At 36.5% G+C, this 19,519-nt stretch overlaps 1 protein-coding gene across 1 annotated transcript in view; it reads left to right on the forward strand.

Annotated features, from left to right (window-relative positions):
• ADGRV1 (adhesion G protein-coupled receptor V1) overlaps positions 1-19,519 on the forward strand; it is a 560,737-nt gene that overhangs the window by 172,528 nt on the left and 368,690 nt on the right. The window contains exons 55-61 of the mRNA XM_065942069.1: positions 1,475-1,677; positions 3,355-3,531; positions 3,892-4,071; positions 6,008-6,187; positions 12,353-12,517; positions 16,162-16,279; positions 18,190-18,313. Of these exons, the coding sequence (XP_065798141.1) occupies positions 1,475-1,677; positions 3,355-3,531; positions 3,892-4,071; positions 6,008-6,187; positions 12,353-12,517; positions 16,162-16,279; positions 18,190-18,313 (1,147 nt within the window). The remainder of the gene's footprint in view (positions 1-1,474; positions 1,678-3,354; positions 3,532-3,891; positions 4,072-6,007; positions 6,188-12,352; positions 12,518-16,161; positions 16,280-18,189; positions 18,314-19,519) is intronic.

The following is a 19,519-nucleotide window of genomic DNA, read 5'->3' on the forward strand; positions in this document are numbered from 1 at the left end:
TAAGTTTTATTGAATAGTTTAATTCTAATATTTACTGGGGATATAAATTACTTTTTGTATGATGTTTTTCAGTTCGACAGCTCGTAATCCTTTTTACTTTTTATTTGTTTTTATTAAATTGTCTGATCATGTCATCAGTCAGTGATATAGCTGTATGAAATACTTCTACTTTTGAGATATTACTGTCATAATAGAAATATTAATATTTTAGTAAATCATTGTAGTAGAAGTGTTTGGTTTTTATTTTGCTTTCTGTTTTTCATTTTTAATCTATCTGTTCTCTTTTCTCGCTCAGTTTCTCCTGTATAAATTTTCAGTAGTTACAGGAAACAATCAATAGCACAGGGAAATTCATATGGTACTTGAGATGGTAATTATTAAACCCAAGGCAATAATTAGAATAATATTTTTCTGTGAAGTGTGAGTGATCAGTTTCTATTTCCCTGTTTCCTTTGAGCTTCATGTTGACGTCTTTGCCTGACTCTTTGTATAAATTGTAGAATAAATAGATTTTTATAGATAGAGGTCATTTGACCTATTTAAATAAAAGGTTAAATATAATATGTATGTATTGGATTGGTAGGAATGTTTGTTTGGGTTTTTTCATAAGACAGTACAGAAGAACCTGAACGAACCTTTTGGCCATCTCAGTATTAAGACTAGGCTACATGAAGGTTCTAAAATTTTCAAATAGAAACAGACATCGCTCAAGGACCTTTCATTTAAATAGCTGAGGGAGGAAAATGACATGTAATTATTCATGTAGGTCTTTATATGTCTGTATATATGGGAACAGAAATAGTAGCCTTAAAGTAAAACAATCTGTTCATTTATCCATTCAGCAACCATAGCACCTAGTAAGTACCAGAAATTATGCTACATATTTTGGAAGCAAAGACATGGTATTCGGTCGTTAGAAATTCACAGACTGGTAGGGAAGATTGATATGCCTTTTTTTTTTTTTCATTTTTAGCAAATTAAATTTTAAAAATCTAAGAAGTGAAATAGGTTCTGTGAGATACTTTGAGCTCTGTGATAGCCCCCTTTAAGAACAAACTTGCTCTTTTGATAATGAGTCATTAAATGACTTGGTGTGTTTAATTTTTCATTTTTGAAGAGTCTTCTTAGCATTTGTCATTAGCCCCTCTGCTCATCCTCCAGGTATGCGCTTCTTGGTATTTTCAGCAGTTTCTGTTAATGGGTATGCCATGTGCAACATAGGGGAGAGAGAGACCCAGAAGTGAGGGTTTAAAACTGGGAATTACTGCCGGCGGTGTATGGTGATTCTTAGCACAACTCTGGTCACTGGTTGGGTGAAGCAGGAACTGTTCCTGGGGAGTATATGTTGCCTTTGCTTGTCTGTCTTGCTTTCCCTGTCTGGAAGAGATAGTCAGAACACTCCAGCCTCAGCGCTTAGAATAGCACCAACAGCTATTGGAAACATTTACTTACTTGAGGCACGTCTGTCTCGTAGAGAACGTCACCGCTCTTCAGTTACAAATCGTTCGAGATAAAGGATTACTTGGAGACATAGCCATTCAGTTGGTAGCTAAACCCAATTTCTTACTGCACATCAATAATCAAGCCACTGAGAATGAAGATTATGTGCTACAAGAAACAATGATAATAATGAAAGAAAACATGAAAGAAACTTATGTCAAAGTTGCCATTTTGCCGGTGAGTCTAAATGGCAACCCACTCCAGTGTTCTTGCCTGGAGAATCCCAGGGACGGCGGAGCCTGGTGGGCTGCCGTCTATGGGGTTGCACAGAGTCGGACACGACTGAAGCGACTTAGCAGCAGCAGCAGCTAGGCTTCAATGAGTATGATATAATAATAAAGGAAAATGAAGATAAAAGATGAAAATGCAATGCTCTTAAAGGTAAAAGCTTTAAAAAATAGACTTTTAAAATATTAAGATGTAAGTACTCTAATGCTCCCACTCCCCCTAATATTTAATGTGTGTGCTCTCAGTCACTCAGGCATGTCTGGGTCTTTGCAACACTGTAGTCCACCAGGCTCCTCTGTCTGTGGAATTTTCCAGGCAAGAATACTGGAGTTGGTTGTTACTTCCTTCTCCAGAGGATCTTCCCGATCTAGGGATTGAAACAGCATCTCCTGTTTTGCAGGTGGATTCTTTACCACTGAGCCACCAGGGAAGCCCCTAATATTTAATAATAGATGAATATTTTGTAATTGAAAGATAAAAATAACAAGTGTATTCATTTTTTATATTTATTTTTGAACTGGAATATTGTTGGAATGACCTTTGAAGCATTGAATTTGGATTGATTATATGTCTGGTTGGATCCTCTATTCTGTTGGTTTGTTAGTTGTTTTCAACTAATGACTGAATGAATAAAATGCCCAAGTTCATCTTGTTATTTTGATTATTGGTTTGATATGATTGCTTGAATTAAGATTAGTCTTCAGATGGATTAGATCGTTCTCTTTCTCTCCTTTGTCTAAGGAGAATGTGTATACACTTCGTATATACATCTGTAATGAAGCAAGGGAAACTGAAATTTGTTAATAGTGTTATCACTAATATATAATTAAATGTTATCTTTATATATTGTGTACTATATAATATAATATTATTGAGTGAATATAATATTGTGTAATAATACAGTTATTAATAGTGGTATTCATGGTATTAGATAATAGTGGCTTCTGGAGAGGACATTCAGGAAAGACATGAGTGATGAAACAGAGATTTCCTTTCATTTTTACTAGGTATTCTATCTTTTGAAATTTTTTATTACCAATTGAAGAATAAGATAACAATTTTTTAAAAGTTAATTAAAATATGATTATAATTAGATTTTTTAAAGTGTAGAACTTTCATTTTTAAGATGTATGTAGCATTTACCACCTCCTAAATTGAGGGAATGTCATATATATAGAACATATTCAATAGGGTGTGGTCAAAATTGTAGGATAGAGTTTCTTTTTTTTAATTTATTTTACTTGCTTATGAGTAAGTGGCTTCCATTGGGTAACATCACCTGTATGTTTGAATATCCCCTGAGATTCTGAGATTGTCAATAGTGAAAGTGAAAGTGAAGTCGCTCAGTTGTGTCCGACTCCGAGCGACCCCATGGACTGCAGCCTACCAGGCTCCTCCGTCCATAGGATTTTCCAGGCAAGAGTACTGGAGTGGGTTGCCATTGCCTGTCAATAGGAATGTATTAAAATATAAAAAAGGAATTTTGTGTGTGTGTGTGTGGTAGAGCAGCCCATTCCTGTGGATGTCATTTTTACTGAAAAATATTGCATTTCCAGTGCAAATTGAATGTATTTTAAAAAATAAAACACCATCTCCCTCTCTCCTCCCTTGGTTCTTGGCACCTAGGATGATGTTCCCGAGCTGGAGGAAGGGTTTACTGTCAGCATCACCGACGTGCGCCTGGTGAACTCTGACGTCTCTGCAGGACAGCCCGGTGTGCGAAGGCCGGGGCTGGAAATGGTTGAGATAATGATCGAAGAAAATGATGATCCCAGAGGAATGTTTAAGTTCCACGTTACCAGAGTGAGATGCACTTTCACATATTTATAGTAATACAAAAGCTTGTACCTGCTGATTGGGCCAGTGTCCTATATTTTCTGAAAAATAATTTATTTTTATTATAGATATTAATAAATATCTCTCAAAGTTTTTCTTATAGACTAATTCTTAAGCTCTCTTTGAACTAGACCAAGGGATTAAACAATTTATTTACAAAACATTTAAATGTAAGAGTTCTGAAGACTGAATATGCATACTTTTATCCGGCTATTAATTTGAAGAGTAAAGTATAAGAACTAGTAGTAGAGATAATAAATTAGATAGTGATGAATTGTAAGAGTTACTTTTGTCTTGCGTTTTAATTTACGTATTCTTTACTTAAAGGATGCTGGAGTCATTACTGCCTATGAGGTGCCTCCACCCCTGAACGTTCTTCAAGTTCCTGTAGTTCGGCTGGCTGGAAGCTTTGGGGCAGTAAATGTTTATTGGAAAACAACAGTGGACAGTGCTGGCCTGGAAGACTTTAAGCCGTCTCATGGGATTCTTGAATTTGCAGATAGACAAGTATGCTAGTCACAGACATATTAGCGTTTTTTGGTTGTACCTCAGACATTTTATAGGCATCTACCAAATGAAAGTGCAGTGGTGATGGCTAAATGTATAATATTCTAAATTCCCATGTCAGGCTAACAAAGATATTGTTAGTTGATGTATAATTTATTAATGGACATGGAGAGAAGATATAAATAAGCAAGAATCTCACCCTTTCTGAGCTTTCCCACCTCGTATTCTATTTTAAATAAAGTTATAAACGGATAATAATTGGCTTAGAGGTGCCTAAGAATGTGTAAAATATTGCCTGATGAACTAGACTATTCCTATGAATTTTAGGTTTTTTATTCTGTTTATTTCTTAATGTTTATAAATATAAATATTTATTTAGGATTTGCACCAAAAGTGTATACATTTATAACTAAAGGTATTTACTATGTACATTTATTGTTATCTAAAAACATTTTCTTTTTTTTACAATTAAAAAAGACTAAAATGATAGAAAAGAAGCACAGTAGTTAAAACTGGAAAAAACTGAAAACCAGTATTCTAGATTTGGGTCAGCCAGTGCTAAAAATTACACAATATTCCTTAAGATTTGTAAACTTGTGAACTGGGCATTTTGCATTATGTAATCATAAGATGTGTTCATAAATTTTTAAATCAGTAAGTGGAAAAAGCATGTGAACAATCATGAAAATGTTAGTAACTTCAAACAGCAGTATCGATTTACATGCAGTCTGATTTTGCCTGCACAGATATGCATAGTGTACATCAACTTATTAGTTGCCCTTGGGGGATAGTAAGTACTCCTGAGATAAGCATGCAGATCTAGAGTTTCCTACACATAAAGGTCTGTTGTTCATATTTGAAATCATGAGATTTTAGCAAATTTTGGACTATAAAACATTTTCTACTAAGAGGAAAGGAAATGTAGATTTTACATTAAAAGGAGAAACAAATTGACTTTCATTGAGGTGGCCTTCTAACTTTATATTATCAGTACTTTATCCTTTTCAAAAAGTTAAAGTCCCATCTCTTAGCACACTTTGGATCATCATTATTCTTAAAGTTAACATCCTGTAGGGCAAGTATTCTGTGTTCCACAGTATTGACGAGGTGCAGGATTTTGATAAGCTTATATTTTAGCATTTGATTTTGTTCAGGTTTCTGTTTCCCTGAGTATGATATCCAGATTTTTCATCTTCTCTGTTATTATATAAAGGTGGTTTTAGGTAGGAGAATCATTTCTTGATAAATGTCTATGTCATTTCCCTCTGGGATACAAAAAAGGATTTTAAATATGAACATACAGCTGGGATATTTTTGTGACCAATAGTTATATTACAAGCTGGACCAAATTATAAGTTATAAAGTCTTTTAACATAGAGCCAGACAGATGAATAAATCCCTGATCACAAATTTCTAATAATAGCGAATTTGGGTTTTCTTCCTTCTTGTCTTTTCCCCTATATTACAAGAACAGTAATTTGAAACCAAAGGGATTTACTTTAGTTGCAGAAGGTAGTAATAATTTATGAGGTACAGTTTTATATCAGGTCATATTAATACTAAATATGCTAAAATTTATGTTTGTGCAATGGTTATTAGAACCTGCATGACATTTAAAATATTTTTGTTCAAGAATAAGACTTCATTGTTTTTTTGAATCAGTAACTATATTTTATTACATATATAATTTCCTTTATTTTGGAAACAGTGAACTGAAACGTTTTGACTTTGAAATGCTGTAAATATATGACTTTAAAATAGTATTATGACACAACAGGTGAAAATGCCTGCTTTTTTCTTTGGTACTTTGTTTGTAAATTCCAACTAAAAATGTTTGCCATCGAAAATTAGTAACACATTCTACCCTCCCTGCCTCTCCCCCTCCTTCTTCTTTCTCTCCCTCCCTCTTTCCTTCCTTCCTTCTTTACTTTTACAGGTTACGGCAGTGATAGAAATCACCATAATTGATGATGATGAATTTGAGTTCATGGAGATGTTCAATATTTCCTTAATCAAGGTGGCTGGAGGTGGCAGACTTGGCGATGATGTTGTGGTAACTGTTGTTATTCCACAGAATGATTCTCCATTTGGAGTATTTGGATTTGAAGAAAAGACTGTAAGTGAAATATATCAGAGGGTGGGGGGTGCTTTCCTCTAGGCTCGTTTTTCATTTCATTTATAGTAGAAAGGTAATTTTCTTTTTTTCTAGATTTCATTACTCTTTACTTAAAGATTCTTTTCTCAAGGCTCTTTTGAGTTGACTGTTGAATTAGGGGCCAGTCCTCTACCTTAGCCAGTTTCACAGTAGTGAGAGCTCTTGGTATCAGGCAGTTAAAAAGGAGAACACATTTCCATTATTGGGTGTGACAGACCACGAGGTACTTTTGTCTAGACCTTCTGTTCTCTACCTGCTCTACTACCAGACTGCCATCCTCGTTAGAAGGAAAGGTTCTGTCACGTTCTGACCCCAGGATGGTTTGGCTGGGGAGAGATTTATGTTCCTTACCTCTTGGGTCTTCTATCTTGATTTATATTGAACAAAACACTACAGTCACTCCCGACTCATGTGTTTCCCTGTATTTCTTCTCTCTCCCTCCCCTCTTACTTCCCCTTGACTGCCTTCTTTCAAGACCTACAAGAGGGAGCCCAATTATTATTGGCTCAGCCCCTGAGAGAGAAAAGCTTTGACTAGTACTAAATTGTCTTTACACCTTAAATATAAAATAAAGTGTATCATAATTATTGACATGATGATTATGTCATAATTCCTATGACTTTATCTTTCAAAGGAAGTCTTAAGATGAAACAGCCACACGAATCTTTAGATAGTTTTGATGCACAACAACTTTTCTGACTCCTGTGTTACCGTTCCCTTTATTTAGTCACTTATAGGGAATCAGTAATTCACCTTAGATCATTTTAAATAATAGCAAATTGTTCTAGTGCTTATTATCTTTACTGTTCTCTGGATGCAAGGCTAGAACTATGGCTTGCCCTACAATTTAGATAGACACTAATAACTGCCTAATTATTTGATCATTGACATATCAACTTCATAAGAAAATGGAAACTATAAAAGAACAGAGTACTTCTGCTGCTGTAGTCTCATGAGACTCTCCCTTGAGAAAGGAATGAGTGGAAGTAAGTGTTTTGTAAAGGGTGAAAGATTCACATCAGAGTATCTGTGAGTGTTTTGCAGGCAACCTAAGAAATCTGGGAAATACAAAAGGTATTAAGAAAAAAATATCCGTAATATTACTGCTCTCAGATATCATTAGTATTTGATTATTTCCATCCAGGCCTTCTTTGCATATTTGCAGAGTAATAGTATATATGAATATGCAATTTATTTTTATAAAATGTATGATTCTCCATCTGTTTGTGTCCTCTTTGATTTCTTTCATCAATGTTTTATAGTTTTCTGTGTATAGGTCTTTTGTTTCTTTAGGTAGATATACTCCTAAGTATTTTATTCTTTTTGTTGCAATGGTGAATGGTATTGTTTCCTTAATTTCTCTTTCTGTTTTTTCATTGTTAGTATATAGGAATGCAAGGGATTTCTGTGTGTTAATTTTATATCCTGCAACTTTACTATATTCTTTGATTAGCTCTAGTAATTTTCTGGAAGAGTCTTTAGGGTTTTCTATGTAGAGGATCATGTCATCTGCAAACAGCGAGAGTTTCACTTCTTCTTTTCCTATCTGGATTCCTTTTACGTCTTTTTCTGCTCTGATTGCTGTGGCCAAAACTTCCAACACTATGTTGAATAGTAGTGGTGAGAGTGGGCATCCTTGTCTTGTTCCTGATTTCAGAGGAAATGCTTTCAATTTTTCACCATTGAGGGTGATGCTTGCTGTGGGTTTGTCATATATAGCTTTTATTATGTTGAGGTATGTTCCCTCTATTCCTGCTTTCTGGAGAGTTTTAATCTTAAATGAGTGTTGAATTTTGTCAAAGGCTTTCTTTGCATCTATTGAGATAATCATATGGTTTTTATCTTCCAATTTGTTAATGTGGTGTATTACGTTGATTGATTTGCGGATATTAAAGAATCCTTGCATTCCTGGGATAAAGCCCACTTGGTCATGGTGTATGATTTTTTTACTATGTTGTTGGATTCTGTTTGCTAGAATTTTGTTAAGGATTTTTGCATCTATGTTCATCAGTGATATTGGCCTGTAGTTTTCTTTTTTTGTGGCATCTTTGTCTGGTTTTGGAATTAGGGTGATGGTGGCCTCATAGAATGAGTTTGGAAGTTTACCTTCATCTGCAATTTTCTGGAAGAGCTTGAGTAAGATAGGTGCTAGCTCTTCTCTAAATTTTTGGTAGAATTCAGCTGTGAAGCCATCTGGTCCTGGGCTTTTGTTTGGTGGAAGATTTTTGATTACAGTTTCGATTTCCTTGCTTGTGATGGTTCTGTTAAGATCTTCTATTTCTTCCTGGTTCAGTTTTGGAAAGTTATACTTTTCTAAGAATTTGTCCATTTCATCCAAGTTGTCCATTTTATTGGCATAGAGCTGCTGGTAGTAGTCTCTTATGATCCTTTGGATTTCAGTGTTGTCTGTTGAAGAAATCAAAGAGGACACAAACAGATGGAGAAACATACCGTGTTCATGGATTGGAAGAATCAATATTGTCAAAATGGCTATTCTACCCAAAGCAATCTATAGATTCAATGCAATCCCTATCAAGCTACCAACGGTATTTTTCACAGAACTAGGACAAATAATTTCACAATTTGTATGGAAAAACAAAAAACCTCGAATAGCCAAAGTAATCTTGAGAAAGAAGAATGGAACTGGAGGAATCAACCTGCCTGACTTCAGACTCTACTACAAAGCCACAGTCATCAAGACAGTATGGTACTGGCACAAAGACAGAAATATAGATCAATGGAACAGAATAGAAAGCCCAGAGATAAATCCACGAACCTATGGACACCTTATCTTTGACAAAGGAGGCAAGGATATACAATGGAAAAAAGACAATCTCTTTAACAAGTGGTGCTGGGAAAACTGGTCAACCACTTGTAAAAGAATGAAACTAGAACACTTTCTAACACCGTACACAAAAATAAACTCAAAATGGATTAAAGATCTAAATGTAAGACCCGAAACTATAAAACTCGTAGAGGAGAACATAGGCAAAACACTCTCTGACATAAATCACAGCAAGATCTTCTATGACCCACCTCCCAGAATATTGGAAATAAAAGCAAAGATAAACAAATGGGACCTAATGAAATTTAAAAGCTTTTGCACAACAAAGGAAACTATAAGTAAGGTGAAAAGACAGCCCTCAGATTGGGAGAAAATAATAGCAAATGAGGAAACAGACAAAGGATTAATCTTAAAAATATATAAGCAACTCCTGAAGCTCAATTCCAGAAAAATAAATGACCCAATCAAAAAATGGGCCAAAGAACTAAACAGACATTTCTCCAAAGAAGACATACAGATGGCTAACAAACACATGAAAAGATGCTCCACATCACTCATTATCAGAGAAATGCAAATCAAAACCACAATGAGGTACCATTACACGCCAGTCAAAACGGCTGCTATCCAAAAGTCTACAAGCAATAAATGCTGGAGAGGGTGTGGAGAAAAGGGAACCCTCTTACACTGTTGGTGGGAATGCAAACTAGTACAGTCACTGTGGAAAACAGTGTGGAGATTTCTTAAAAAACTGGAAATAGAACTACCATATGACCCAGCAATCCCACTTCTGGGCATACACACTGAGGAAACCAGATCTGAAAGAGACACGTGCACCCCAATGTTCATCGCAGCACTGTTTATAATAGCCAGGACATGGAAGCAACCTAGATGCCCATCAGCAGATGAATGGATAAGGAAGCTGTGGTACATATACACCATGGAATATTACTCAGCCATTAAAAAGAATTCATTTGAATCAGTTCTAATGAGATGGATGAAACTGGAGCCCATTATACAGAGTGAAGTAAGCCAGAAAGATAAAGAACATTACAGTATACTAACACATATATATGGAATTTAGAAAGATGGTAATGATAACCCTATATGCAAAACAGAAAAAGAGACACAGAAGTACAGAACAGACTTTTGGACTCTGTGGGAGAAGGGGAGGGTGGGATGTTTCGAAAGAACAGCATGTATATTATCTGTGGTGAAACAGACCACCAGCCCGGGTGGGAGGCATGAGTCAAGTGCTCGGGCCTGTTGGGCTGGGAAGATCCAGGGGAATCGGGTGGAGAGGGAGGTGGGATGGGAGACCGGGATGGGGAATTCGTGTAACTCTATGGCTGATTCACATCAATGTATGACAAAACCCAATGAAAAAAAAAAAAAATCAAAAAAAAAAAATAAAATGTATGAAATGTGCTAAAAATGTGTTCTCTATTAGCTTCTGAGGTTAGATTATGAATGTTCAGGGTTTAAGTAATCCATCCTCCAGTTGATGAAACCTTATAATAATGTTTTTACTTTTCACTTTGTTACACTTTTGGAGTTAGCTGTTGGGGAGTGTATTTACGAGTTTCTCTCACTTTTTGAGAAAATGAAGAGATCTGCTATTATTCAAAAATAATTTCTATTTATTAATTTTATTTTAGCTGCAGTTGTAAAGTTTACTGCAAAAACCTTAGTGTACCCTTGATCTGGGAACTACTGTTTTACTGTAATAGCCTCAGATTTCCAACTTGTCTTATCATCTAAAAGTAAGATTTAGTCGCCCAAACTCTTGTTGTGAGGAGTGAGTTGTTATATGTAAAGCATATATAATTGGACTTTACCCTCAGTAGGTGTCAATTGCTAGTTTACTTGTTGATAATAATAATAATAGCTTGTTGCTCACCCTTTGTGGCTACTTTCCTTATATCTTATCTTTCTTTCAGCCAGAAGCTCTTGATAACATGGAATTTATATTTTAACATGTTTCTATAAGATACAGTGTTTTGTGCACATAGTGAATATTCTGGTAGCATTATTTGGTGACACTGATTAGATTCAGAACTGAAAAACCCTGAGACAAGATTATTGGTATTAATCTATCAAAATTAATAAGCTGCTCCCGGGAAAATGTGCTAAATATACCAAAGCCCTGGGTAGAGCAGAGACTTATGGAAATGCACTTGTGAAGCTGAAACTAGAATGTTACTATTTATAGAAACAAAAAGGACTTATATATGCAGTTTGTTAATAATGGATTTTTTCTTTCTTACTAAACTCTCTCTCATTTGCTGTTTTTGTTCTCTGAGGAGTGGTATGAACAACAGTCAGTGTGGAATCAAATTATCAGAACTAAATCCCAGATTCCTTTTCTCCAAATATATGTATATCTTTGGCCCTCAGATTTCTTAGTTTTTGTGAGACTTAAATAAGGTAAGGTGAAAATGTTAGTCGCTCAGTCATGTCTGACTCTTTGCGACTCCGTGGACTGTAGCCCATCAGGCTCTTCTGTCCATGGAATTCTCCAAGGAAGAATACTGAAGTGGGCAGCCATTCCCTTCTCCAGGGGATCGTCCCGATCCAGGGATTGAACCTGGGTCTCCTGCGTTGCAGGCAGCTTCTTTACTGTCTGAGCCACCATGGACGCCCTGGTGTAAGATGTGACGCATAATAGAAGCCCAAGAAATATCAATTGGCTCCAAATCTCTACTCTTGTCACCAATGCAAAATGTCATTAAAAAAAAAAAAAAAAAAAACCCAAATAGGTGTGCTTCTTGAAAATGGAAGGTGTTGTGCCATATTTTCGTGTTTATATAGCAAATGCATGGAATAGGCTCAGTTTGGTCTTTGCTTCACAGAATCAATATATGTAATTCATATTAGGTCTGTATTGTGTGGGGAGTCTTACTGCCATAAAAAGAATCCCCAAATCTCAGTTTTAATAGTTTATTTCTTCTTTACGCCAAAGTCCTACATTGCTATTCCTAGTTGGGGTCTTATGAATACCTCTTCCCCAACTGGCGTCTCAGGCCCTAGACTCTCCATCTGTGACTCTGCCTCTGGTCACCCGGCAAACGGAGATAGACAGGAATATGGAGATTGTGTGGGAAACTGATGGCCAGATTATGATTAGCAGGCTCTGCCTATATTTTTTGGGCCAGATATTCAGTAACAGTCTCCACCTAATTGCAGAAGAGGTTAGGAAGTGCCAATTAGCTGAGTGTCTGGGACAAAAAGAGAATGGGATTTGGTGAAGCATTTTTTTTTGTTTTCTGCCACATAACTGTATTATAACATGGCGTGAATAGAATTCTAGATTTAGAAATTGCGGTTGTTTTTCTTTTTTTCAGGTAATGGTAGATGAATCCCTTTTGTCTGATGACCCTGATTCGTACGTGACATTGACAGTTGTCCGGTCCCCAGGAGGTAAAGGAGCTGTCCGACTTCAGTGGACCATAGATGAGATGGCTAAGGACGACCTCAGTCCTTTGAGTGGGACGCTTCATTTTGATGAGGTATAGTCATCATCAGGACGCCTGCAATTTTTCTCTAATTTGTCTTTGATGTTCTTTTCCATAGTATTGCTTATAAAGTCATTTGATGTTGATAGTATTCACTATGTCTGTAATTTTTTGAAATCACATGCACCGAGGGGAAATCACACACGCACACACACACACACCCTACCTAAATGTCTGAAATCAAATTTAGTTTTGACACTGCCTACATCAACCATTAAAACTACTCTGCTGTCCACATTGCTTCCCCTGATTGAGGGCAAAACCAGTCAAGTAAGCCGGACATTCAGCTGTCATCCCCATTTCCATCTGTTCTGTAACTTTTGCATATATTTGACAACCGAGATTGGTCAGTTCTCCCTTTTTCAGTACCCTTTCGTCCCTTCTACTCTGTCATGGTTGTGACAGTCCATGCCTCCATCATCTCTCCTTGGGTAATCCTTTAACTTATGGTCTCACTCCAGATCTTTTTTCTGTCCGTTATCTGTGCCTCTGACTTCTTTTTTTTGTTCAGTCGCTCAGTCATGTCTGACTCTGTGTGACCCACGGACTGCAGCACGCCAGGTTTCCCTGTCTTTCACCGTCTCCCGGAGCTTGCTCATACTCATGTCTCTTGAGTTGGTGATGCCATCCAACCATCTCGTCCTTTCTCACCCCTTTCTCCTCTTGCCTTTCTGAAAGGGAAGATCTTGTTTTGCCATCTCTTGCTTAACCTGATCCATTCTGTCTTCTTACCCATAGAACTTTAGACTCTAAAACACGGAACACAGAGCCTCTCGGAAGGAATCCTGGCTGTCCTTTTCTCCCAGTTAATCTCAGCAGAGGGTTTCAGTGAATCCAATCTAACCAGAGCCAACTAGTAGTCATCAGTCAGACTCTGAACTCTTTTGTCCTGGAAGGAGGGATGGCTAAGGGAAAGAGCATCGACAGGCTGATTCTTAAACCTTTATGGAGATGTAAAAGACCAAGAACAGCAAGAAACTCACAAAGCAGGATGGAGGGTGGCCTTCCCCAACTAAATTTAAGATAGTATGTATCAAAGGTAAATACCATAGTATGATTGGCTTTGAGATGGACAAGTAGGCTAAAGAGAAGAAACTGGGGAGTCTGGATTTATCAGTCTTTCATGGTTTTTGCTTCATGTTCACAAAAATCATTCCTAAATTCATAAAAATGAAAACAAAAGGGAGATAGTTAAAAACCAGAAAAACTGTAGAATTGGTGGATAAGCTATTTATAAAGCAAAAAATAATAAAAAATAAAAAATAATCTCACAGGATAAGACCAAGTAAGAAAGAACTGTTAAAAAGAGAAGGCATGAAACTTTAAGAGATTACTTTGTATAGCTCTAGACAAATAAATGTAAACACCTATATGAAATTGATTCTAATAGATACATAGTAGATGTAGAAAGTCTAAGCAGATGAATTTCTATAAATGAAATAAAAAATACGAGAGTAGAAGGTCCCCACCTTTCTAAGAGAAAACTGACCAAACATTTAAAGATAATATCTTTCCAATGAAACATAGTCTATTTTTTTTTTTTTTTTAGTCTAGTGGCCTTTTATGAGAGCTTTCTTTCTTTCTTTTTGTTTTATTATGAGAGCTTTCAACACCAAGCAACACAGAATCAAATACTCTTTTTTTTCTTTCAATTTTCTAATTGGTGATTGGGCTTCACTAGTAAAGAATCCAGCTAGCTAAAATTCTTTACTGGCTCAGCTAGTAAAGAATCCATCTGCAATGTGGGAGACCTGGGTTTGATCCCTGGGTTGGGAAGAGAGAAGGGAATGGCTACCCACTCCAGTATTCTGGCCTGGAGAATTCCGTGGACTATACAGTCCATGGAGTCAGTGATGCCCTCCGGCAATCCATTTGCCACTTGGGACATTCTGCCGCCTTTTTTGAGGTATTGGTTTTTCTAATGGAATTAGTGATGCCACGTCAGATGTCACAGATGTTTCATCCACTCACGTCTTAGATTCTGATCAGCGATGGCTCAGGAGACCTCTCAGTTGCATGCCCTAGCCCTCTGTAAAATCCTCACTTGGCATGAGAAGAATTTAGAGATTACTTTGAAACTTCTTTGAAGATTTCACATAGTAATAATGAGCAGTCAGTTTTCAGTTACTGGATTCTAATCACTGGATCTGCTTCCCAGATGATTAGAAAGGTTTTCTGATGTTAGCATGATATTCATGCCAAAGTGGCACATAGTCTGATCTGTCCCCCAGGGAATAAGGCCATCCTTGATCAGAGTACTGAACACCAGGAGGGATAAGCTTGTGAGTGACCCTGGATTTGACTCTCTGCACCTTGTTTTTTGCTCTGCAGCCTGGCGCATTTCATTTACTTCTGCATAGCAGCTGTGTTGTCCTTGGGTATTCAGCTCTGACACTCCTGTCTCCACTCTAACAAATGTCTGTGTAGCTAGGCACACAGTTCAGCTAGCTGACAGTGTGTGGAAAGTAGAAGGGGTGAGAGTGGTTTACTGTATTCCAGGAAGTTTAGATTTAGATTTTAGTTTAGATTTTCCATGAGTGCCTTCCTGCCTGAGGCAGGAAGTATACATTTTCCTAGCAGCTCTTATATAAAATTTTTAAGAAGATACTATAAAATAGAAAAAAGGAACTCTGAAGAAGGAGAAGCTAGAGTGAAGAGATTACAATAATACTTTTAATAAATAAAAATCTCAAAAGATGATTACAGAACTAAGATTCTTATTGTTTAGTCTCAAAGTCATGTCCAAATCTTTTGCAACCCCTTGGACTGTAGCCCACCAGGCTCCTCTGCCCATGGGATTTTCCACTCAAGAATACCAGAGTGGGTTGCCATTCCCTTCTCCAGGGGATCTTTACAACCCAGGGATCGAATCTGCATCTCCTGCACTGGCAGGCGACTTCTTTACCACTGAGCCACCAGGGAAGTCTGCAAAACTGAGATAAGAGGAAATAAACAGCAGAATTCAAACTGTGGAAAATTGTTCAGTGATGCATGGGAAAAATTGGACTTTTTTCAATCAGCATCGGAGGAGACCTTGAAGATAAAAATGATTTCTGTCATGGTTACATCGCAAAGTATTAAGCTTGTTGTCTTCTGTGTATTTGCTTTTTCTTGTTCTTTCTCTTCCGGTCTGTACTGAAAACTTACCATATGTTCCAAGAAATTACTGAGCTAAGTGTAAGACCAGAGAGGGAAGGAATAATATGAGCTCTCTTGAGATCAACACCTGCGGAAGGAATAGGAAGGAAGCAGGAGTGGGTAGTAAGCAAGTAGCATAAAGGGGTAGTAGGTAGATAACCCTTACAAGTATTAAACCTCTCACTGTGATTTATTTACATCATACTGTGACCATTTAACTCAAGTGATTCAACTTTCAGTGGTTGGAAATCTTCAGTAAATTTGAAAGTTGTGTTAAAAATTTCCCCCTTCTTCCTGTTAAGAATCTTAGTGGGATTTTTGCTCAGAGCTAATTTTTATGGAATAATTATTTCTGGAAGAAACCCGTAATTCTAAAGGGTTTAAAGAAAGGGCATGTTTAAAAAGTGCTTATGAACTTAAATGTCATTCTGCTGATGAGAATATTCAAAATTTAAGTTTGGCCAATCTGAAAACACGTGTTGTCCTCTCATTTGGTGTAGACTGAATCCCAGAAGATCATTGTGTTGCACACACTTCAGGATGCCACGTTGGAGGAGGACAGGCGTTTCACCATTCAGCTGCTCTCAGTTGATGAGGTAGAAATATCTCCAATAAAAGGTAAGAGATAGTGACGTGTTTGGAAATGAAAAAAGTAGTTTTTTGGAAAAATGTGACCAAATAATCAGTAGTTACAATGATGGGTAGTGTTTGTTTTTACAATTCATAAAATGTCTGTTAAAACATGAGGATGTTATTTCCTACTTGAATAACAGCTAAGGACTTTTTAAAGCTAAAATTATAATATGCAGTATTGTTAGGGTCACACGCCAAGGTTTTCATACTATATAGCTGTGTGATTTAAAAAAAATAAATAAAGATGTTTACTTTAGTAGTGTTCATAAAGTAAAATATGAAAGCTTCCTAAATGACCGAACAGCAGGGGACTGGTTAAATTTAACAGAATACTCTGTAGGTATTCAAAAAATGTGGCAGAAAAAGCCTTACTTGCATCAAAATTAAGAACATTTAATTCCATGGATAATTTTTGCATTCAGAAAACTGGCTTTATAACAACGTGTTCAATGTAATCCCACTTTTGTCATGTGCATGTCATAAACATTAGGAATTACTTACTTGAAATGTTGATAGTGGTTTTTGAGTATCTGTATTTTCTACACATACTTAAAATGACCACCATTACTTTTGTAATAAGATGTTGTTTTAAAACTTAGCCTGTTATTATGTCTCTTTCAGCCTCTCTATACCTGTTTTCATCATAAAATAACTGCTTAGATATTTTGACCTTTCAGAAACGGGCATCATAATTCTCATTTGCCTATGGTCCATGTGAAAATTTGTTTCTTACATCTGGAGAAAGAAGATTAATGGAGCTAAAATGGTTTCATTATATAATTCCCATAAAAAATGGCACAGCAGCATTGATATGAAAGCTTGGTTCCTGTTGCATGTCCTTTTTTGAAATTAAGAACTTCATCCTGTGCAAGGGTTTGTAGCCAAAGAAGCAGAATTCTATGGCCAAGGAAATTCTTAGAATTGTAGAGAGTATCATATGCTGTCACCCTGGATGTCACCTAGGATAGTTAATCTTTTTGCATTTTTATCTAGAGTACTTTCTTTCCTTCAGGCATTTGAGTCAATCATATTTTTGCGTTATATTCTTACATAAATCTTAAGTCAGCTAGCTTAGTTATTTACATTGTGTTAAACAGCAGAGTTGATGTTTCTCTGGACTAATTAGATGCAAAGACAAGAGTATACCAGTGGATCAAGGTAAATCATTTGTTAATCCAAAAAAATTCGTAATATATTCCTAACTGTGACATACTTACACTTGATAAACTACTGTTGGTGCTATTAATCCATTGCCATAGAAAGTGATAGTGTAATCATCCAGTCCTTTGTTTCTTGAAACTAATGTGTGCTTCTGGAAACAAGTTCATTTAAGTTACTACCAGATTATGATACGAATACTCAAATTACTTGATACGGTTTTTATGTCCACACTTGTAGGAGTACTTGACACATTTTATAAACAATTTAGGAGCATTTGCATTTAGAAGCAAATGGTTGTCAGAAAATTAAAAATAAAAATGGGTCCCCAAGAATTCTTGCTCTTCTACATAGCTAACAGATATAGCCCTCTAACCACATAGCCAGTTGCAGGGAACTGCAGAATGGTTACTGCAGAAGTGGATTAATGCATAGGGTAGAATGCAATCCCATACTTGCTTGTCATGGGAGTGGTATTGGAAGTACTGCCCACTTTATCCCTTTCATTAAAATGTGATCGTGGGCAAGTCATCTGCCTTACTGTCTTCAGTGCCTCTGTGCGCTTACACGTCTTCGTTGGTAAAATGAGGATAATATTAATTCCTAACTTACATGCTTATCATGAGGATTAACTCACAGGATTCGTATATGTAAATCCCTTAGACATTGCCAGGCGTGTATTAAGTGAATACATGTGTTTTCTACATGAGTGGTATGATGTATCATCTTAAATTCAGGGAGCGCATCAATAATCATTCGAGGAGATAAGGGAGCATCTGGAGAAGTTGGGATAGCTCCATCATCTAGGCATGTCCTCATTGGAGAACCTTCAGCAAAATATAATGGTACCGCCATCATCAGGTAAGGGCTTCATGATTTTTATTACCCAGGTGAGAATTTTGAAGTTGTATGTAATTAGCATTTTTATGCCCTAAATACATTGTTCTCAGTGCAGACATATTCTTCTTATAAATTGGTACAATCCTGGGGTGAGAACACATTTTTGATAAACACTGAAGGTATGTCTTGACCTGTCTTGATGTTAAATCTGAGGTTTGTGGTCTTTAGATGATTTGCAGAGCCCATGACGAGGAAAGCACATTGAGCAACGTCAGGAGATCCATGCTCTCAGCCCTGTTTTGTCACTTATGCCATAAACTAGGAGCTACTTGTGTATCTGAGCTACAAAATCATTCCTTAAAAAATCATCTAAATCAAAGATTTTAAGATGTTCTAAAATTAGGACCTGTTATATAACTAAGATATTCCCAGGTGGTGCAGTGGTAAAGAATCCTGCTTGCCAATGCAAGAGACATGGGAGATGGCAGGTTAGATCCCTGGGTTGGGAAGATTCTCTGGAGAAGAAAATGTCAACCCACTCTACTATTCTTGCCTGGAAAATCCCATGAACAGAGGAGCCTGGTGGGCTATATCCAAGGGGTCTCAAAAAATATGGACACAAATTAGCAACTAAACAAAAACAACAACAACATTATGATCATAGGCAATTTTGTTTATTATAAATTCTCTCATGAGGGGTGGGATAGCAACTATCAATAAAGTAGCTGGATTTATGTGCAAACTTTTGTCTTTTTGGTTGTTTTTGCAGTAGCATTGCATGTATGAAGTGTTTCCTGTTCTTTAATCTGTTTGAACTTTATACCTTGTGTAGTACGTGAAGAATCTGTACATACTTTTTTTAAAAAAATTCCCTTTCAGCCTTATACTTTTAGTGTTCAGCTTTTGCCAGTATTCTTGTCAAGCAAATTTACACAAGCTCAGTATTTTGGGTGTTACTGTTTTAGGATTATCCGACTTTCATTTGCTTTAGAGTTGATAGATAAGGTTGTTTAAATGCAAATAATGTTCTTAAAATAACACCATTTGCAGCAACATGGATGGACCTAGATTGTCATACTGAGTGAAGTCAGTCAGGCAGAGAAATGCAAATATCATATGATATCGCTTATATGTGGAATCTAAAAAAGGGTACAAAGGAACTTATCTACAGAACAGAAATAGACCCACAGATGGAGAAAACAAACTTTTGATTACCAGAGGGTAGGG

Source organism: Muntiacus reevesi, chromosome 1, assembly GCF_963930625.1.
Source record: "Muntiacus reevesi chromosome 1, mMunRee1.1, whole genome shotgun sequence".
Taxonomy (NCBI): Eukaryota; Metazoa; Chordata; class Mammalia; order Artiodactyla; family Cervidae; genus Muntiacus; species Muntiacus reevesi.